At 47.6% G+C, this 21,851-nt stretch overlaps 1 protein-coding gene across 2 annotated transcripts in view; it reads left to right on the top strand.

The window, feature by feature from the left end:
* The window catches only part of LOC118001965 (ezrin-like), a 52,499-nt gene that overhangs the window by 22,867 nt on the left and 7,781 nt on the right, over positions 1-21,851 (top strand). Inside the window, exons 3-8 of one of the 2 annotated variants that reach the window (XM_034992174.1) lie at positions 3,667-3,750; positions 9,246-9,341; positions 10,383-10,657; positions 11,298-11,381; positions 12,282-12,428; positions 19,432-19,528. In XM_034992174.1, coding sequence (XP_034848065.1) covers positions 3,667-3,750; positions 9,246-9,341; positions 10,383-10,657; positions 11,298-11,381; positions 12,282-12,428; positions 19,432-19,528 — 783 coding nt within the window. Of the gene's footprint in view, positions 1-3,666; positions 3,751-9,245; positions 9,342-10,382; positions 10,658-11,297; positions 11,382-12,281; positions 12,429-19,431; positions 19,529-21,851 lie in introns of those variants that run through there. The other variant, XM_034992175.1, reaches the window with a different exon arrangement.

The following is a 21,851-nucleotide window of genomic DNA, read 5'->3' as shown; positions in this document are numbered from 1 at the left end:
TAACATTTCAGGACTTTCAGTGTGGCTTTGTCTTTTAGCTTCAGTTGGGGTAGCATGTGGAGGAGACCTGAATTAAAGTACCATCTGCACTGTCAGCCGCAGTGGGGTGTGTGGGTGTGGTGGACATACATGAGCAAAACTAAACTTTAATCACCATCATCCTCCCCAAACAAAGCAGAATGTTTAAAAGGTTTTCAGCGTTTTGTCAGGCCTAAGAGAAACACTGCCTTTGGGGTTCGATTTTCAGTAACTAACTGCATATTCTGTATACACACCTGTAGCACATGTTACTATGGGATCCTGTTGCCTTCAGCAAATAGTTGCCTTTGATGAGAAGTGTGATCTGGGGGTAATTACCAAGGCAATAAAAATTGCAAAACATGCATTCTTTCTCCCAGCCTTTGCACCCGGTTGGGGTGTGGGGGGGTAGGTTTTAAGCCTGTGGACCTCTGGTTTCTTGGTAGGACCATCCTCACATTTATCGTGCTGGACCGTACAAGCCCACTTTATTTCTGTGGCCCTGTTGCAGATACGAGTGTCAGCTTCCATCAAAACAGTTGCTTTCCATGAAAACTCAAGACAAAGATAATTAAAGGGGCGGGGGGCGCCTGAGCAGCTTAGTTGGTTAAGTGTCCGACTCTTCATTTCAGCTCAGGTCTTTGCTCTGGGCATGGAGCCTGCTTAAGATCCTTTCCCTCTCCCTCTGCCCCTCCCCACCCTGTTTGCTCACCTGAGCTCTTGCACACGCCCTCTCTCTGTCTCAGAAAAGAGTTGGGATTTAGATAGGTTTCCTTAATTGCTAAAATCTGATTTATTTTTTTAATATATTTTTTAAAGATTTTATTTATTTATTTGACACAGAGAGAGAGAGATAGCAAGAGAGAGAGAGCACAAGCAGGGGGAGTGGCAGGCAGAGGGAAAAGCAGGCTTCCCGCATGAGCAGGGAGCCCGATGCGGGGCTTGATCCCAGGACTCTGGAATCATGACCTGAGCCGAAGGCAGTGGTTTAACCAACTGAGCCACCCAGGCACCCCAAATCTGATTTCTTTTAAAGCCCCTGGATAAGTGGACCAAAATATGTATATAAATGGTCCTGTCATCTACGTAAATGCTTAATTTTAAACTTTGATACAAGTTTATGCTGTATTTCATTAAAGATCCATAAAATTGAAAATAATCTTAACAGGCTTTATAAACGTGGAACTCTTTAACCTGCTGCTGATGAAGGCAGTGCCCTGCTGTGGTCCTTAGTCTGGGTAGCAACCTCCCTTCTCAGAGCAGGTGGAAATGGTAGGGGGTACTTGTAGATTCCCCCGGTGACTGGGGACAGCTGTGTTTAGTAGGTGGGCTCAGGGATGCACTTGAGATAGTCTTGCGGAAGGAACACCTGCACCCAGAGTGCCAGTCGTGCCCCCTGTGGGAAACCTAGTAAGGGTGGTGACCAGCCCAGGACCGTGCACAGCTGTGACTCAGAGCAGCTCAGCTGCAGGCCGCCAGCCTACCGTCTCTCACGGGTTGTTTAAGTTCATGAGTTCTCTCATCTCAGCAGATTGTAGAGCTATATATTGATAAAATTAACTTGACTTTAATTTTAGGGGCATTTTTGAAAAAAAATTCTGATGTATCCCCAAATCAGATCTGGGAATTACTCCTTTTGACAGGGCCAAGGGACCAAACAATGGAGAAAAACCTATTTGTTTCCTGTTGTTTGTCCCAGTTTTGTTACTGCAGTGCCAGAAAAACTCAACCTGATCGTTAGGCTTGCCATCTTTGTTTGAGGTAACATACCAGGCTTCATGATAGCCTGTGGGTGTTGGAGCTCCCAGAAAGAATTCTCTGGGAAGACCAGACCCGCTAGAACTGGGCAGGATGGCCACGTTGGAGCAGTGGATAGCAGATTAGGTCTCGCGGTGGCAGATTTAGTTTATAGAGGTTACGCAGACCTTTTCATCATACTTAGTTTACTTTTTACAGACTACTGGCTTGTTACATCCATCCTCTTACTTGCTTTTTCAAAGAGTTGTGTTAGCTTTGAGTCAAATGTGAAACTGATTCAAACCTTAGAATGGTTTTTTCTATATTCCTGTTAATCAGTTTGCAATCAGTTATTCAGCAAAGCGTATTAAAGGCCCTGTATTTGTAAGCCCCCCCCCCCCCAACCTTAGTTTTGGGTGTGATGTGTCGCTGTGGGCTTATGAGTGTGTAATGGAGCTGCATTTGTCTCCTGGAATATTTGACTTTGCGGCTGATTTTTCATTTCTGATATGTGCATTTGGAACCATAATTGAGAAAGCTGTTTATCTTTTATGTTTCATAACAGCCATTTTGTGATTTTTTTTAAAAAAAACAAATTATTGCCAGCATGAAAAAAAAAAAACTTAGGTTTTTATATTTTAATACAATTGAAGAATTTAAAATATGCTTTATCTTTTGTAAACTTGAGATCGGAGGGGAGACTTTCTTGAAATTGTGGAAAATTACACCTCACTTCTCTTTACTGTCAGCCAGAGAACCTTTAAAAGACAGTAGATTTGTGTCAAAGTATCTCTTAGTTACCAGTCTTGGAGGTTAGAAGAAAAAATCCATGAAGATGGATTTTGTTCCTAAAGAACGAACTAGTGTGGGCGCCGAATGTGTGCCTTGCGCTGGCTGGACACTTGAACCTCTGTCAGCTAAGCCTTATTAGTTCTATTACTGTGTTCCCGTGGTATGTACATCCGAGGCAGGGAGAATTTAGGGTACATGTCTATCCAGCTTCTTACATATTTCACTTTAAAAATGGTCAAAAGCAAACATTTCTTAATCTTAAGCATTACTGTTGCTGTGTGGTTGTGGTGTTTTCCTTTGGGACAGTGATGTAAAGTAGATGGGTCTGTCTTTCATATGGCTAGTAAATTTGAGTTTTCTCAAGTGATAAATTTGAAAACTACCTTGCAGTGAATTTTTTAAACAAACTTGAGACCTTTTTAAGGCCCCTCTTCACCCCCACTTCAGTTCCTTATGAGCTGACCATCCCATGATGCGTCCATTCCCACATTATACTTCCGTCCTCTGCCTAGAGGGTCTCACAGGTTTGCACTGAGGGCATGTATACCATTTTGCTTTTCATGTCTTTCATTCCTGAAGCCGTTTTCCATGTTTCTACCTTCTTCATAATTGGCATTTTAAATTACTATAGGATATGCTCTTTGATGGGTCTTTAGTCATCTGACCATTTCTCTTTTCACTAGTTTCCAGTGTTTCTAAACATGCTGGTATGTTGTTCCTTCTCTCCTTTCACTTACTGTCTTGGTCTGAATTCTTGAGGCTCACCACCCCACTGGTGCCTTCCTTGGCTGTCGTGAAGGTCAATACAAGCTGGTACATGGAAAAATATGTTAATGGTTATCAAAGTATTCTGTAGAAAAACAGCCTAGACTGAAGTGTGAATGTGCTTTATTAAAGCAAAGAGGGCATACATTTGAGTCCAAACTGCAATGCTGAGACTCAGCAGCTGTCTACCGTTGGCTTCCGTGTGTGTGTGCATGTGTGTGTTGTGACAGCATGAGAATGGATGGAATTTACTCTTGCCGTGTTGCTAAGTAGCTTAGAGTTTTTGCAGAAGGCTCAGATTATTAGGAGAAAGGAACACTCAGTTAAGTATAATGCATTTTGTTCTCTTTTTAGATCAATGTCCGAGTTACCACCATGGATGCGGAGCTGGAGTTCGCCATCCAGCCAAATACAACAGGAAAACAGCTTTTTGATCAGGTTGGTCTCTGTGAGCTTAGAGAGAGAACTCCCATTTAGGAAAAATTTTTTTGCAAATCTGAATAATTTTGCTGAATGTATTGGTTTGCTCCTTACTTCTCTTTGTAGAGGAGAACATTTTCCCCTCCTTCCAGGGGTTCACACTGTTGTAAAAACTCTGCAGGAGTAGAGTGTTCACAGCCCTGTGAGAGGAAATTTAGGGAATGCTCTGAAGTCTTTATCAGCATAGTGCTACATCCAAAAGCTCTGGCTCCCATCCCTCACCCCCAGGGGTCTTCATGGTCACTGCAGCCATCTCCTGCCATCTGGTCAGCAGGTCACAGTGCGGCGAGGGCCAGACACTGCTTGAGGGCCCAGCTGGAACCGGGCAGGCCATAGGTTCCATGTCCAACTGCAGCATCTGTGAACTCACTCAGGTGTCAGCAGATGCTCTTCCTTGAGCTGGACAGTAGAGCACAACTACATTCCTGAATATTTCTTCCTGAGACCTGAAGGTGAATGCAGAGTTTTGATAATCATGAGCCACCAGGAAAGCTGTGATAATTCTTCCATGGAACAGTTCCAAGTTTTAGAACAAAATCTGCCTCTCTGAGCTGAGTAAATTCTGCTCTGGGGTCAAGGATCCAAGAGGGCAGCAGGAGCAGACTGAGTTTACAAGTCCCTTGAGCTGTAGCCTGCCTCCCTGAGAGGTCCCACTGATCGGAAAGGTGATGTTCTGTACCCTAGCACCAAACCCAGAAATGGGGGTGGGTGCTGATGGGAAATGTGGGAGATAGAATTCCAGCAAATGTAAAAGGTGTTGGTGATTCCCTGCCGTGCTTGATGATCCCTCCTTCTCTTACCCCACAGTGAGCACCTAGTAGGTTAATTCTCTACCTCCCCTCCCCCGTGTGCTGGGCCAGCTGTGTCCAGCAGCCCCAGGAGCCAGCACTGGTGCGGTGTGTCCCCCCCGGGCCTCCTGCGATAGGCGGGGACACCTCCTCAGCTCTCCTTGTGCTGCTGTGGCGAGCTCATCCCTGGCTCTGCCTCACCCTCTAAGGATAAAGGCATCTACTGCTCTGGGTGAGGCTGGACTTGGGGCAAAAATCTAAAGGTTTCTCGGGAAAGATAATCCGGAAGTAAGTTAAATGGAGCCAACTGAGTGCCATGTGGGTCAGTGGTTAGAACAGGGATGGGTAGGAGACCCTCGGTCACCCCAGAGTTCTTGTCTGTAAATGAGAGCTGGGCTGTCCTCAAGCAATTTTTAGAGCAGAGTTGGAAACTCTAGGTTAGGTAGATGATAGAGTTTTGATGTCTCAGCCATTTAGCTGCCCTTGCCTCCGTCTGCCTTGTTCCATTCACGTGTTGCTTCTCAGAAATTGTGTGAAGAAGCCATCAGAAGAGTCTGTGGTACTTCCGCAAGATAGAACGGCCACTACCTCTTAGAAGATCCTTGTCTGCTCCTTGGGGTCCTTTGGAAGCGGGGAGGGAATGGAGAGATTGGGAGAGGCCTGCCCTGTTCCTTCAAATACTCCCCTCGGATGGTTCAGTTCTACAGACATTTTTAACTGCACACTCTTGTGCTAGGCACAGAGCTGCATACTGCACAGGATTATCTCCACTTCTTGATCCAGGGTGCCATATTGATAGAACTCTACATGTTCCTAAATGCTGAGTAATTACATCTAGTTTGGTGTTCAGATTGGTTTTAAGCCAGGTATTTTTCTAATATTAGATTATCTGCTTACCATAGCATGGAGCTGTGGATTAATAGGTGTACAAAAAGTGGACCCTGAACTCAATCAGTAGATAGGGGTTATTTAAAAAGTGCTAACCACATAAATCCAGTCAACATGCCAAGATTTGATAAGCTCTGTATCTAAATTATTCCAAAGCTCATTAGTCCCATCAACGATCCTATTCAAGCACCTGTTATTATTCCCCACCCCAGAAAGTCAAGCCCCCTGGTTCCATGTGCTAAACAACAAGCAGGGCCACATCCCACTTTGACCTCTTTGTTCCCAAGTCATGTTTCCTGCCTGAATCTCCGCCAACCTCCCAAGACAGGTAATGAAATTCCACCACCGATCAGTTAATGGAAAGGGAAGTAGTGGGAGACAGAAAGATCCTGAACTCCACCTTCAGCCATGAGACCTGGATCACAAAGCTCTCTGTCAGAGTTCACTTTTAATTTCTTTACAGTTCGGTGTACCTGTCCTGAAAAGTACCACATAATCTGAGAAGGCTAAGGCTAGAGCAGACCTGGGAAACGGCTGTCTGTATGTCATAAGTGAGGACATCAAGGCCCAGAGAGAGAAGAGAATTGCTCAAGGTTCTGTAGCTTGCCGGGGCTGGGGCAGGGGTTTGCTCCACAGTGTCCAACCCTACTTAAACTTGTCTTTTTGAAGATCCATTTGTTGATCCTTCCACATCCTTCCAAGATAGCACATGACGCAGAGAACATCCCACTTTCCTGTGTGTGGGTGGTCAGGACAGTTCCTCAGTGGATGCCCTGGGTGCTTTCTGGGGCTCCTTCCCCATACCCCAACCAGGCTGGGCATGTTTTCTTAATGTCTTCAGAGTCTGTGTCCTTTTCTCTGTTGCTCACCTGATGACCTTCTAGGTCTGGGAAGGTTGTTCATGGGCCAAACTACTAGTTCCTAGAATATGGTCCTTAAATGGAATGGGTTGAAAGAGACTTTAGAGGTGAGTTAGTCGGAACCCTTCTCTCCCAACCCATGAGTTACTTCAGTCTCTTCTGCAAAAACTGGCCCAACTCCACCCCAGGGCTCTTGCTTTATCTGCGCCTAGATACTAGTCCAGGGATCTGACGGAGGGCCCGAGCAGTGCCTTCCCGCTGCCAAAATTCCTGAGGTGGCGAGAAGGGTGTGACTCAGTGTGCCCATTGTTTCCATCATCAAAGCATATGTTCCAGCTGTCACTTCAGATTGAGCCAAGTAGACCTGTCCCTGCATTTTCCTTTCCAAAACTGCCATTTAAAACACCGCTGAGGCAGAGATAAAGGAATAGACCCCACACCTGTTCACATTGTGCTTTCATGATGTATATCAGCTTTAGGGTAAACTAAGGACGTTGGAGGGAATGGTGAGGTGCGTTTTTCCAGGAATATTGGATTTCCCCATAAGGAGGACTTAGGCGTTGATTTTCAGATGGACTGAATGAAAGCAGGTTAATTCACTTGTGCCGTTTCGAGGAAGACACAGGAATAGAAGTAAGGCTTTGAAACAGGCTGCAGACAGTTACCTTCCTATGTGATGGAAGATGCCACGGAGACATTTGGCAGGTCGGGGCGCCCAGGGACAGGCTTTTCACTGAGTGAGTGAGAGCCCGGGGTTATGTCCATGGCGTGGTTCCAGGGTCTGTGATCTGTTTCGTCAAGGGGGCTGGCCACATCCTAGCAGAGGTAAAGAGGCACCTGTGCTGTGGCCCTGGAAGTCAGCGAGGGTCTGACTGGGATGGGGAGGGGAGACAAGCAGACAGGAAATCATTTCAAACTGGTTAGGACCCAGACTAAGGCTAAGTTCGGTGGATGGAGTACAGGACTAGATTGCTTATGAATGTGGGGCTTTCCCATACAATTTTGAAACAACCCAAGAGGAAGGCAAGGCAGGTTTTATATCCAAATGTTGAGATGGAGGTTTACAGGGAGAAATTAGCAGGATAGGGTACAGAAAACCTGGTCTTCATATCAGCTACCCTAACAAGACCTAGGCAGGGTTCACAAGAGACTTGGGAGTTAGCACAGAACAGTCCAAGTTCTTCCACATCATCCCATGATGGAGCCTGCCTCCCACTCGTTGGGGGAGTGAGGGAGCCAATGAACGGGCCCATCTTTGGTGTAGGGTGAACAGGCTCTTGGAGAGCTCCACAAGCATCTGGTCCCCTAGTGGATGAGAAAACAGGCTCAGAGCAGGAGTTTATTTGGAATTTCAGATTTTATTTTAAGCAAGTGCTCCAGATACCTGATTGGTCATTTCTCATGTGTTCAGACCTCTTCCCCTTTAAATGTGATAGAAGCCATATATTTGAAGAACGGTAACCTTCTTATAAAGGCTTAGCGTTGTATGTCATGGGATTTAAACTATGCAGCAAAGCACTGGGACTCGTTAGACATCATCACAACTAAGTGTCCCCAGCAGGTTGCTTTTCTGTTTTGTTTTGTTTTTTTTTTAAAGATTTTATTTATTTATTTGAGAGAGAGAATGAGAGAGAGCACATGAGAGGGGGGAGGGTCAGAGGGAGAAGCAGACTCCCTGCTGAGCAGGGAGCCTGATGTGGGACTCGATCCAGGGACTCCAGGATCATGACCTGAGCCGAAGGCAGTCACTTAACCAACTGAGCCACCCAGGCGCCCGCTTTTCTGTTTCTAAGACACAAGAATAACCAGTGGGATTCTGTCGTGGAGAATTTTATTATTTATTTTAAAGATTTATTCATTTAGTTGAGAGAGCGTGTGTGCACACGCCCACACAAGCAGGGGGAGAGACAGAGGGAGAGAGAGAATCTCAGGCTCCCTGCTAAGTGCAGAGCCTGACGTGGCCTGAGAGCCCAACCTGAGCTGAAATCAAGGATGCCCAACCAACTGAGTCACCCAGGTGCCTCGGAGGAGAATTTTTTTTTTTTTTTTTAAAGATTTTATTTATTTGACAGAGACACAGCGAGAGAAGGAGCACAAGCAGGGGGAGTGGGAGAGGGAGAAGCAGAGTCCCCGCTGAGCAGGGAGCCCAGTGCGGGGCTCGATCCCAGGACCTGGGATCATGACCAGAGCCGAAGGCAGACGCTTAACGACTGAGCCACCCAGGCACCCCTCTGAGGAGAATTTTAAAATAACAAAATTCTTGCTATGACCTTGGGTTGAATTCTGCCTTCCTATATCAGAATTTCAAATTTCTGGAGGTTGGGAGAATGCTAGTCACCCCTTGGCATGTGTGAAGCATAACTCCCCTACCTCCCCAGTTTCCCTGGAAGCTTGCCGCCATCCATTGCCCACCTTTCCAGGGACTGCTGTTTCTCTCTTCCTAGTTAAGCAGAGGCCTGGGCCAACTGACTGGGAAGCAGGGACAGGAAACCAGAGGAGACCCAAGTGTTGCTTTGCTTCACTTGGTGACTTTCAACCCCTTTTTCACGTGGGCACACGTGAAAGGAGACATTCACGCCTGGGATGCACACTTGCCCTGGTGTCACCTGGGGGTGCCTGATGAGTGCTTACTCTAACTCAGCTGGTTGTCTTCACTCGGGAAAGCTAGTGGAGAACGGAGGAGTAGGGGTGCAAATGTATAAGATCTTAAGATTTTCTGAGATTTAAAGTTAATCCTGAATCTGCTCGTGTATGTTAAAAATAAATTGTTCACGGCTTTGGGGGAATAGCCTCTGTTAGTAATAAGTTGGGATTCCTGTTGGGATGGTGTAGGAGAGGCATGCTCGGTGTGACGGGGCGGCCAGCACCTCGCTCTCCTGGCTGCTTCAGTCCCTGCCCCGCTGTCTCTCTCACACAGGTGGTTAAGACCATCGGCCTTCGGGAAGTGTGGTACTTTGGCCTCCAGTATGTGGATAATAAAGGATTTCCTACCTGGTTGAAACTTGATAAAAAGGTAAGTCAGAGTTAACTATTTACAGGCTGTTGTTTGATTGTTGGTCTGCTCTGTTAACTTTGAAACTGGATTGTTTTTTGTTCTTGTTATTTGTGTAAAAGTTTTTACAGACAAAAAAAGTTGCAGGTTTCCAGTAAATGGGGGATACTGGTTGGAAGTTAGATCCTGGCATTTCTCCTTCCTGCTCACTCATTGGGGCATATGATGGTTAATTGCTTAGCTTTTAGTTGACCTTAATTTCTTTTTCCCCAATGAGATTGTTAATCTTATAAACCATGAATCCACTGTTTTGTAAGAACCGGTTATTGCTTTGTTTGAACCTGTGTTAGGTTATCTTCAGGCTCCAAAGACTGAATAATTCCATTAACAACTGTAAAGAAAAGCAATAAGTTTAAATGTGTTTTCTCCACACAATTTGAAAATGTCCCTTCTCCCAAACCTGTGCCTTCTTCCCATATTACTATAGTAAGTGTGGGGGCCATTAGGGAAGGGAGGGGACATGAGTAGTTTTAAATGGAAGTGCCAGGGGCCCCCAGCTTGACTGGCCACGGGGGCAGATGCCAGGTTCACAGGTCCCTAAGCAGGCTGCTTCTAGATCTGAGTTCTCTGGAATTGGGAGCACCTCCCCAGTAGGTAGCGGCCGGCGCTCGTGGCTTGGCGGGTCACCAGCGGGCTGCTGCTGGACTTCAGCGGGCCTTTTCTCATCTTAGTCTAAAAGGTGACTTTCGGGCGCCTGGGTGGCTCAGTTGGTTAAGCGACTGCCTTCGGCTCAGGTCATGATCCTGGAGTCCCGGAATCAAGTCCCGCATCGGGCTCCCTGCTCGGCGGGGAGTCTGCTTCTCCCTCTGACCCTCCCCGCTCTCATGTTCTCTCTCTCAAATAAATAAATAAAAATCTTTAAAAAAAAAAAGTGACTTTCGAGTAAATGTACCTTCTGAACACTGGCCTGCAGGAGCCCTTTGAGCCAGTGGTGAGGAACTGGTTCGGGGAGGCAGGTCTTGGCGTCCAGGCTTGCAGGCAGCATTTGGGTTTGTGGTGCAGGTGTCGGCACAGGAGGTCAGAAAGGAGAACCCTCTTCAGTTCAAGTTCCGGGCCAAGTTCTACCCCGAAGATGTGTCTGAGGAGCTCATCCAGGACATCACGCAAAAGCTTTTCTTCCTCCAAGTGAAGGAGGGAATTCTCAGCGATGAAATTTACTGCCCTCCTGAGACAGCGGTGCTCCTGGGCTCCTATGCGGTGCAGGCCAAGTTTGGAGACTATAACAAAGAAACGCACAAGTCAGGGTACCTCAGCTCTGAGCGGCTGATCCCCCAAAGGTGAGCAGGGGACGGCCAGGCCTGGGGGAGAGCAGTGCTTGCATCCCTGAAGGGCGTAAGTGGTGTGTGTGAGCAGAAGCACTCAGCAAGCACGAGGGTGCGTGATCCTTGAGGCCGGGACTCGAGCACTTCCTGCTCTGTGTGCTTAACCAGCACATGCTGTGGCCTCCAGAGGCACTGACCTACCAGAGCCTTCCCCTCGGGCACTGAGCCTCCTCTACGGTCCGTGACGAAGAACCGCAGCAGGAAGGGGGGCCGCTCTCCCCAGGAAGAGCAGCTGTGTTACTGTATACATAATCACACTTCCTGGCTTCCCCTGGTGCATAGACATTGGGCCCTGTTAAATCTGTTTTTATTCACTAATGGTCATATAAATTACCCCTTTTGGAAGAAGAGTCACCTTACAATATAAAACACCATTTTAAAATTTTTCCAGCAAGACTGGATATGTCTCATTCTAAGTTCTAAGTCTTTTAAGTTGTTAATTGTCCAAAATGCTGCATATTAGGAAGTAGAAACACTCTTTGTGGGTGGTTTTATTTGAAAGAAAACTCAAGGTTTGCAGGTGGGTGGGGGCCCTCTGCTTGCCTCTCACGGCCCTTTGTGGTGACCTTCTTGTGCCGCCTGTTTTGCAATTCAGAGTCATGGACCAGCACAAGCTCACCAGGGACCAGTGGGAGGACCGGATCCAGGTGTGGCACGCCGAGCACCGCGGGATGCTCAAGTGAGTGTGGATTGGCTCCTGCCTCTCCAGCGGGTTGCCTTGGCATTAACCCCACATAGGGTCCTCAGGGTGGTTAGCTCCCGGAGCCGCTGCCCTGGGCTTCAGCCCGAGCGGGCAGAGCAGTGAAAGGTAACAGTTAGTTGCTCAGGAGGTTTCTCTTAAATAAAGCCAGGTGTTCATGTCTGGGGGTAAGAAGCAGTTTAGATTCAGCCTCAGGCCCTAAAGCCTTCTCCCTTGTTTTAGAGGAGAGAAGGTCTTGGGTCTAAAACACTTGTTTTAGTCAAGAGGGCAGGAGCATTGTTCACAATGGGAAAAAATTGATCCCAAGTGAGAAACACTTCCTATGAAAGAAGCACAAAGAAGGCATGAAGGAGGAACATGATGTGACATGTGGCTATTAGAGGTAAGAAATGGGCAGATTCTCTGTTGCCCTAGAATCCTCACCTGGAGCATTAGCAGCAATTCTGTGCATTCCCCCAACCTTAGAAGTTTATTTATAGTTTGGGCCTCACAGACGTTGCGTCCTTCAGCTCTCATCTGTCCTGAGCGTCTTTTGTGGAGGGAAAGAGCTCAAGGCCTAAGTGGTGGCTGCTAGTGACATGGACAGTGGGAGTCCCTGCAGCAGCATGTGGGTGAGAGAGAGATTGCCTACCAGGGCAGTCTAAAAGGAAAACCTCCTGTGTCCAGAGAAAGAACCCAGCATGAGTCTGTTCAGTTCTTTCAGAAGGTCTAGAGTACATCAGTGGTCAGCGTCCAACAGCTCAGGGCCCAGGCGTGAATGGCCAACAGAGGGACAGCACCAAACCCACAGCTGCCAGCCCATTCTGCCAGAGCTGCGGTTTTACGGTTCCGGATACCGCACGCACGAATGACCATGTCCTTGTTTGTTCTCCCTGCTAGGGACAGTGCCATGTTGGAGTATCTGAAGATTGCTCAGGACCTGGAAATGTATGGAATCAACTATTTTGAGATAAAAAATAAGAAAGGAACAGACCTTTGGCTTGGAGTGGATGCCCTCGGACTGAATATTTATGAGAAAGACGATAAGTGAGTTGAACTTTATAATTTCAGTTGGTGGGGGATTGGGGTTGGAAACAAGGGAGGCATTGGCAACCATGCATGTGGTTTCTTTTGAAGTGTTTCTCTGGTGGCTTACCGGACCAATGTGTGCATCTTCAAGGGCTTTTCAGCTGTGATGTGGCCACATTTTGTCAGAGGTTGGCTTGAGGTGTGCGCTGTTCGTCTTCTGTCACCATAGCTTGTCCACCAGCTCAGTTCCATGCGCTGACCCACAACCCCACAGACCAGAGCTGCAGGAAGACCTCCCCTGCTCTCCGACGGAGGCCCTGCCGCCGGCCGCCCAGGCACCAGCACACCCACAGATCCCACCCAGGCAGCCCTTGCCCTGCTGGTGGCTTAGTTTGTGGTAATCCAAGCAAGAGTAGTTCCAGTGCTATCAGAGATCTTAAGGTTCTGTAAACAGTGGCTTATGTACAGTTTAGCTAAATCCTCTGAACCTGTGAGAGGTGTCTGATGGCCACGTGTTAGCTCTGTGTGTGTGTGGAGTAAGTTCTGAAAGAGCAGTAGAGAGCAAGCCAGGCCCTGCTGGCTGCTTTTGCCCGTCCCTGTGCTCACAAACACTGCGAATGTGCCTGTTTGTGCCCGCCAGCTAGATACACAGGGAAAAGATCCTTTTCATTCAGTGAGGGCAAGTTTTCCATGGTGGTTCCCTGTGCCTTTGAGTGATGGCTCTCCCACATTTCCTCCTGTTGCCCCTCCTCTCTGCTGTTAGTGCTCCCCAAAAACCATCTCTCTGGCCTTCATGGGGGATGTGCCCCTACTTGGAACAGACGACATCACATGAAGACTCTGCCTTCAATCTCAGCCATGTGTCTTCTTGCCAGAACCGGGGTACAGATACCTTTCATTTGGGTGGGACAGGGGCCTGTCTCAGGCCTTCCTAGACCCTCCACTTGGGGCCAGAATTGGATGGAGGAGAACCATCTTTGCTGGAAAGCCTGGTTCCAGTCAGGAAAGACCCCAATCACAGGAACTCCTCCGAGAACCTGGTAGTGAGTTATCGAGGATTCTCGGTTTGCTGCCTCCCCCAGGTGTGCTGGACCCAGTGTCGTACAGAAACATGAGCAGTCTGGGGGGCTCAGGAAACCAGTCCCTGGTCCTTCCGGAAGCCGCACAGTTGGAGGACGGCGACTGGTCAAGGCAGTGCCCTCATGGGAATAGATGTGGGAGACTGCCTCTGTCTCTGAACTCATTTTTTGAATGACCCGATTCTGTCACGTAGCTGTGGCCAGGGCTGTCTAAACAGGTTTTTCCAGCTGCAGGAAACAGCTATAGGCAGGAACTTGCTGATGTCAGCTTGTAACTACCTCCAGCCCACGTAAATGTTAATTTTTTCCAAGTGAAAATTTGAGTACTGCAGTTCATTCAGTCTCTTCCTGCTCTCTTCCCACTCCCCCAATTTACCAGTGAAACTGGTAGTTCTCTCAAAGGGGTCTTCTCCCCCAAGAAGACACTGGGGCATAGGGCAGTCCTCACTTCCTCCCTGTCCCTGAAGGCAACCTTCTTTTCAGTTAGGAAGAAAGACTTAACCAGACATTCAGTCAGTAGGCCTTTGAAGCAGATAAGCAGGAGGCTGACTCAAGTCTGAGGAATGCTGGGATGACTCTGAGCTGTGATAAGTGTGGAATCACTACCCTCAGTCATACAGCTAACAGTGGACAATTGGGCGCTCATGGAGTGTTCAAGTGAGAGAGCGGATCTATTGAGTGTGTGAGTGGGGCGATAAGAGACTTAGTGCACCTGCAAATAAACAAATATACCTTTATTACCGTATTTTAGAATTAAACGTATCCTGGTTGGGAAATGTCTCTTGAGGTCCCTTTTCACTGTATACATAACCACTGAGTGGGAGCATGTGGGACTGAAAGCATTTGTCTTTTTCTGTAAACCTGTAGATGAGGAAGGAACTTGGAGGGGGAGGAAATAGGCAGACCCCTTCCCTGAAAGGTGTCAGCTTGGAAACAGAGAACATTGAGATTAGCTGTGTTATGTGATCCTACCTGGCATCATCAGACCAAAACCAACAAAGACAAAACAGTGAGAGGAACGTGCCCTTGCCCCCAAGTTCTTCAGTCCTGTGAGAGCACTTCTTCCCTCCTAGGGCTCACCCCTCCCACACTCCTGAGTCCCGCAGTCTTCCTGGTCTTCCCAGAGGCAGGCGTCTGGGCGGTAGACTCGGGCTCCAGCAGGTAACTCGGTGGGCCCTTTAAGGGAGAGGATGCTGGAGAAGACTGCAGACAAGCCGGGGCCGAAACAAGGGCCAGTCTCTTTTTCCCTTAAATTTCTCAGAGTTGTAAATCACCTACTCTGATTTGTATTTCTGTCTTACTAGCTTTACTGTATATGTAATAAGCCAGTCGTCATGGTGGTTATTATGGGATGCCGTATAGCACAGTACTTGTATGTAGCGTGTACATACTCTAACGTACAACATAGTGAACTGTAATATAGTGTCTAGTATTATGTATATCATAATATCTTAAAATAAGCCAGTCATTTTTTTTTTTAAAGATTTTATTTATTCGTCACAGCACATACAAGGAGGGGGAGCGGCAGGCAGAGGGAGAAGCAGTCTTCCCACTGAGCAAGGAACCCGATGCCAGACTCAATCCCAGACCATGACCTGAGCCAAAGGCAGACGCTTAACTGAGCCACCCAGGTGTCCCAATAAGCCAGTCATTTATATTTCCAGTTTATAAAATTAAAACTACGCTAATGGGCAGAATGCTGATTTTGCCCCCTCCCCTGGGTGTGCGTTACAGCTCTGTGCTCTTGCATTAGTGGGTTACTGATCTATGTAAGAGAGGAGAGCAAAAGACCGTTCTTTGGTTTGTCTGAGTTTTCTTTTATCAGATACGCCAAGATCACAGTTGTCAGTGCCTTCTCTCCTTTCAGGCCTTTGGGACCCTAACTTGAACGTGGAACAGAATTTAAAAAAAAAAAAAAAACCTCCTGGTCTCTTACAGAGACTGTTGCAGGGACTCCAGTTAGTCCACCGAGAGTAAGAAGTTTAAAAGTTCACCTCAGACTGGCAGACAAGAGTTTGGCCTCCGTGTGTTTGGATGTGCGCGGGGGCGGGGGAGAAGCATGGTGCCTGGTTAAGCGTGGCTGGCAGCAGGCACGCACGAGGGGCGCGTGGGAAAGTTCCTTCACGTGCCTGCCCTGCAGAGTGGTGGGGGTCCACCCTGCACGGGCCCCCGCTGATAGCGATGAGTGTCTTTGCTTCCATTTTGAGAATGTAGGCAGAGCCATCTGTGTGGCCCGCAGTAGCTCCAACCCATCCCACCCCAGACCTTTTCTAAACTTTAATGAAAAATTTCAAAGATTCTTTCCTTGGCGTTTCGCTTTTTCGTCTCCCCAGCTGCGTGTCACTGTACCCTCTAGTCCTCTCTCTTTCAGACCTGTTGCAAAGTAAGTTGCAGACGTCTGTATACTGTCCCCAAAACGCGTATTATTTACTAGAGCTCAATATGTCTTGTTTGTCTTTTGAGGTGAAATGCACGATTCTTAAGTGCTCTTTAAGTCTAAGCTTAATGAGTTTAGACCGACGTGTGCCTGTAAAATCCAGACTCTGGTAAAGACATCGAAGAACATTATCATCACCCCCAGCTGCATACTTTGAACTTAAATTTTGTAGCCATGTATTTTTTCACTTTGAAATCATTTCAGACTTTAAAAATGTTCGAAAAGTAGTGAGTACAAAGAATTCCCATCTGTCCTTTACACAGCTTCCCCATGTTGTAACATCTGACAGAGCCATAGTCCAGGTATCTGTCGGAAAGTTAACGCTGACATGATACTGTAAACAATATACAGACCCAATTTCCATTTTAACCAGTTGTCGCTAATGACCTTTCTCTGCCCCTGGATCCTGCCCAGACTCATACCTGGACTTAGTCACCTTCTCCCCAGTCTGTCATGACCTTGACCCTTTGGAAGAGCATAACGGCCATTAACTCTTTAGAAGAAGTCCCTTAGCCTTGGATCTGTGTCATGTTTTCTCATAGTTAGATTTGAGTTATGCTCTTTGGGCCAGAATCCCACAGGAGTCTGCCTTGGTGCTTCTGGGGCCTCTCGTGAGGCAGCATGTGATGTCAGAAATCTCCCTCCCGGTGGTGCTAACTCTGGTTACTGGTCAAGGCACTCTCTGCCAGACTGCTCTGTGGAGTTCCTACCTTCCCTTCATAGTCCTAAGTGTATTTCAAGGAGACATTTTGAAGCTATGGAAATATCCTGGTTCTTACCATATTTCATCTATTCTAGCATCCATTCAGGAGTCGGCTTTTGAGAAACTTTTTTTTTTTTTAACATGTCTACTGAACACAGCCAATTTCTCCATTTATTCAGTTATTAATATGGACTCACCGATATTTTACCCTCTGGGCTATAAATCTGTTACTATTATTATTTTATTGTTCAGATTGTTGAGATTTGCCTTTAGGATCCCTTTCAGTTGGCTCCTGTGCCCTTCTGCTCTGATCCCGTTATTGTTTGAGTATTTCTTTATTTAGTGGCACCTCAAGATGTTTCAGGATCATCTTGTACTTCGCTGCTCCAGCCCAGGAATCCACTATTTCTCTAAAGAGCTCTGGTCCCTTTTATTGGAGAATCCCACTTTTTAAAAAACTTGTGTGGTCTCTGACCTGCACTCATGCTTCTGAATGGCTGTAAATTGTTATATGAGCTTCCAGAGTCTTAAAAAGACAAACTTTGGGGCGCCTGGGTGGCTCAGTTGCTTAAGCGACTGCCTTCGGCTCAGGGCATAATCCTGGAGTCCCTGGATCGAGTCCCGCATAGGGCTCCCTGCTCAGCAGGGGGTCTGCTTCTCTCTCTGACCCTCCTCCCTGTCATGCTCTCTCTCTCTCTCTCTCTCTCTCAATAAATAAATAAAAATCTTAAAAAAAAAGACAAACTTTACAGGCACTCCGCAGAGCAAAGGGCTGGAGGCCGTGGTGATAGGACACCCAATCCTGAAAGAAAGATGCCTGTCTAACCTGAAGGTGGAGGGCTTTTAGGATCAGCAGTGTTTTGAGGACCTCCTATAAAGCTAGGAGCCCAATCCCTGCCTCCTGGGCGCTTTGAGAGTTGGAAATCTGGCTGCGGTGGTAGCCGCCCAGCTGAGAAACGAGCGCGAAGGGCTCTTGTGCCGTGGAGGGAGGTGCTCAGAAGCAGCAAACAGACGCCTACCTATTGGTGCTCTTCTGGCCGCCCCAGATAAGGACACGGGTTACGGTCAGTAGTGGGACTAGGTGCTATCCTGAGTTCCCTTCCAGTGCTCAAAGGCCTGCAGACACAATGACCTCTCTGATCAATAGCAAAGCAAACCCCTTGCATGTTTGGCTGTGAAGCCTGTTGGCCAGATGTGTCCTAGCAGGCATTGGTGACCCTGTAGGACAGCTATAAAAGGCAGATGCCAAAAAGGATTGACACTTTAAAACCACAGTGTGGCCAGTGCCCTGACATAGTTCCTCCAGGGGTGCAGAACCACTGTGTCCCTGAAGAGCCATCTGTGGGGCTTGGGTGTCCTCTCTTGGCCTTCAGAAGTCACCCCACCCACCAACTTGATCTGGCTTAGGTTGTCATAGCAAGACCTACACTGCCCATCAGTTTTTTATTAAATATGTTGGTAGGGCAATGGGTTCTCCTGCTTATTTTCTAAATTGAAAGTTTTTTATGGACTGTGGGAAAGGTTGGGTTTTGATGGCAGTATCTTTGGTGGCTTGAGGGTCTGTCATTACTTCTAGAATGGTGTCCATGGTAAAATGTGTTGAAAAAATAGGGTGGGAGTCGTGAGGTTAAGTAGAGCAATGTGGTCTTGAAATCATACGGTGACTTTCCCTAGGGATGCCAAAGAGCCAGAGTTTCAGCCAGTAGTGAGCAGTACTGGGGCTTTCCTTGGGGTGAGTAGTCCTAGTGCTGTCTTAGAAGTTGGAGGATGACACGGGAGGGTGTCTGGCCAGCCAGGTGAACACGCCACACAGCACTAAATGAGACCCAGAAGAGCAGAATCCATATCAAGCCCTGAGCTCCTCAAGGACATCGAACAGTTGTAAATCTATGCACACCCAACATCAGAGCACCTAAATACAGTAAGCAGATCCTAACAAATGTGAGGGGGAAGTAGACCACAGTAGAAAAGAGTAGGGGACTTTATTACCCCCACTTTCAGCAGTGGACTGGAGCCACACCAGGGGCTTTTCTGTTTCCATTGGTGAGCAGCCGCTCTGACTAGAGCATGCCTGGAAAACCCAAGACGTGATCTTTGCCATCAGAAAGCTTACCTGCGTGGTCCTCAAAGAGCAAATAAGAATGGAAGAATTGAAAAAATGTTCACGTGGCACAAGAGACTACAGGTCGAGAAGGGGCAAGGTTGTTGAAGGAGGCTGAGCTGTTCTGAAGGGTGCAGGTTCCTAAAGGGGAGGGAGGAGGAGGGAGCTCCTCAGGCAAGGCGGGCCTGTGAGAGCCTGGGTGTCAGGAAACTGAGGCTAGATTAGAAGGCTCTTGGATGCTAAGTCAAGGCCCCTGGATTCCATGCTGTGGAACCTGGGGAGGGTGTTGGCAGTTTGGAAGAGGAGTGGATTGACTACAAGGGAAATGAGTCAGACTAATGACTAGACGTGGGGTTCTGGGGACAAGGACCCAGTTAGGCTACAGAAGATGGCTGTGTGAGCTCTCACAGGGTGAAGGGGTGTGCTGGGTTGGGGATTGGAGTTGACTTTGAGATTGCCAGCTGGGGTGGACCGGGCACAGGGGATGCCCAAGGTTGGGAAGATTTAGTATAAATGAGCTTGTGGAGGTTTCCGAGAGCTTGGACCTGACCTTACCCAGCACAGGTAGGACCTCTGGTAATGACCTATATTAAATACTATGCTTCCTGGGCTAGCTTTGTATTTTTTCAAATTGAAGTAAAAAAATCCAAGCACACACCTAACTATCCCCCTCCTTTTTTTTTTTTTTTTTTTAACCTCAGGTTGACCCCAAAGATTGGCTTTCCATGGAGTGAAATCAGGAACATCTCTTTCAATGACAAAAAGTTCGTCATTAAGCCCATCGACAAGAAGGCGCCTGTAAGTTTCTGTGGATTTCAGGCGAGGGGTTACAGTTTTTCATTCTTATAGCCAAATGTGTTTTCAGGATAACCAGATTTCTCTATATGACAAGCACTTGGGGGGAGGGGTATGGAGGGAGTGGGGTAAACGAATTGCCAGCAGGTTACATTGAAGTTCAAGGACCCCTTGAAGTAGAGGTACACGGGGGCCCAGGTGTCCCTCAACAGCTAGATGACTGTGTCCCCTGAGCTTTCAAGTGGTCTTCATTCCTTATGAAGGAAAAGGCAGTTCTGAGTCATTGACCTTTGCCAAATGATAAGCATCTTACGAAATGTTGCATTTCTGGGCTGTGAAATGTTCATGTTCCTGTGGAAAACCAACCTACCTCCAGAAGGTGTACCTGGGGTAAGGGGGCTCACCCCCGCACCTCCCTGGAAGCCAGCTGGGGCACAGACATGATTGCTTACAAGCCTCAAGGGCCAGCATTGGCTTTCAGAGCTGTCTCTGCAGCTTACCCATGTTAGGAAAAGTCAGGCCTGCATCTGGAGCATTGCCGGGCCCTACGGTCCCTCTGTGCCTCACCTTCTCTTCCAAGAATGTTCAACTCTGCTTTCCTCTGACCCCCTCCTGGCCTCTCCAGCGCTCTTTCTGCAGGTGCCTTCTCTTTGGGGCTGATGTGGGAAGTGGCTCCTCACAATGAGGAGGCTGGTGGGGCAGTCTTCCTGGGAGGGCTTGGCTAGAAAAGGGATTTCCATTCCTGGAGTTTGAAGAATCTGGGCTGTGAACTAGTAACTGCAAAGACTGGTGTGTTAACAGAAATTCATTTCAGTTTTATTGATTCTGCTGACATTTAAATTTTTAGCTGATTGCTCAGAAAATTTGACATACATACATACTGTAGTGTGATTGAATGGGTGAGGACTTTGTTTTCTAATCAGAAATCTGATTCTTAAAGAATAAGTGCCATTTGAAGAATAATCTCTTCCTTCTTAGAGGCTGCTATGATTTTTACCAGACTTATAGATTGGAAAGGACTTGGTGTTTTGGTTACGGTGTGGGGCTTAGAGAGGCCAGCGTGGGCTGCAGTTCAGGCCGGGGCCGTCTGGAGCCTTCCGGGGCTGGGGCCCCATGGGGCGAGGGGCACCCCACGTGGAACAGCAAGTGGCATTACTGTCCAAATGCTCCTCCCCACAGGCCAGTTAGTCCGGCGTAAGTGAAAACCAGAACGCTTGACGCTGTTCGTGAAAGTATTTTCTCCTTTACTGAAAACGTCTCCTGCTGTTTGTAAACTCTTGACTTCTACTCCATGGGTAGTTGCACAGTTGTTGACAATTAAAGCAGCATTTAATACAGACTCTGCAGCTCCATGGAAACAGGCCACATTAACATTCAGCACCACAGCCCGGGGGTCACAGTGTACCCACGTTAACGTGGGCCGTGAGATCGGGGCAGCCAGGATAGCAAGAAGATCCTGAGGGTCTTGGCTAGGCTGCTGTCTGCTCACAGGGTGGTGCTCATTTTTCAGAACTTTTTTAGACATGTGACCAACAGAAGCAAGCAGACTGGACTATTTAAGGATTAAGTTGTGTGTGTGTGTTGGCATAAGTTTAGCTTTTGAAAAGCTGCAGAATTTTTCCTAATCTTAAAATTCCAAGCAAAAACAGTTGTAGTGCTTCTGGTTGAATTAGTTGAGCATACTTTTACTAGTTTTATGTGGAGCCATTGATTAAAGAAAACACAAGCTGAGAGAAGCATGTGTTGGTTGTGTACTACGAGTCGAGCTGTATTCTAGGACTGTGTGTGCAGCAGGAACAGAGTGGGCTTCCCACCCTTATAAAGTCTGCATGCTGGTGGAAGAGATGCATGAACACAAGTGATGTGCTTTCTGGCTGTGACTTCCACAGTGCAGCTGTATTTAATCACCCACCAGGATGAGGCGATGAGAGGCGGGGGGCAGTGTGGGGTGGGTCGCGAAAGTATTTTCTCCTTTATTGAAAACGTTCAGATGGTTGGGTCAGGAAGGCCTGACCAAGTGAGCAGAAGTCGTTGTCAGACTCCTGTCGTGGAGGTGGGGGTTCCACACGTGGAGCTGGTTTGAGGGAATGAGTCCCCATGGCCCTGTGCACCTCGCCAGGCTCGCTCTGTTCCTTCCTTCCTCTATGGCATTTCCCGGGTTCAGGCTTTGTACTTGGGGCGGCAGAAAGTCACATTTCCAAGTTTAAACTATCTCCGCAAGATGGACAGGGAAACCCCAAAGGTCCGAGTTGGCTCATAGGTGAGGCTTGGGATTCCTTTTCTCGGGCTGACTTTTGTGGAGGGCACCCCGACGCTGGGCAGTTTC

Source organism: Mirounga leonina, unplaced genomic scaffold, assembly GCF_011800145.1.
Source record: "Mirounga leonina isolate KUSES-001 unplaced genomic scaffold, KU_Mleo_1.0 Mir_55, whole genome shotgun sequence".
Taxonomy (NCBI): domain Eukaryota; kingdom Metazoa; phylum Chordata; class Mammalia; order Carnivora; family Phocidae; genus Mirounga; species Mirounga leonina.
Note: the sequence above shows the minus strand (reverse complement) of the source record. Positions and strands in the feature narration are given on the sequence as shown.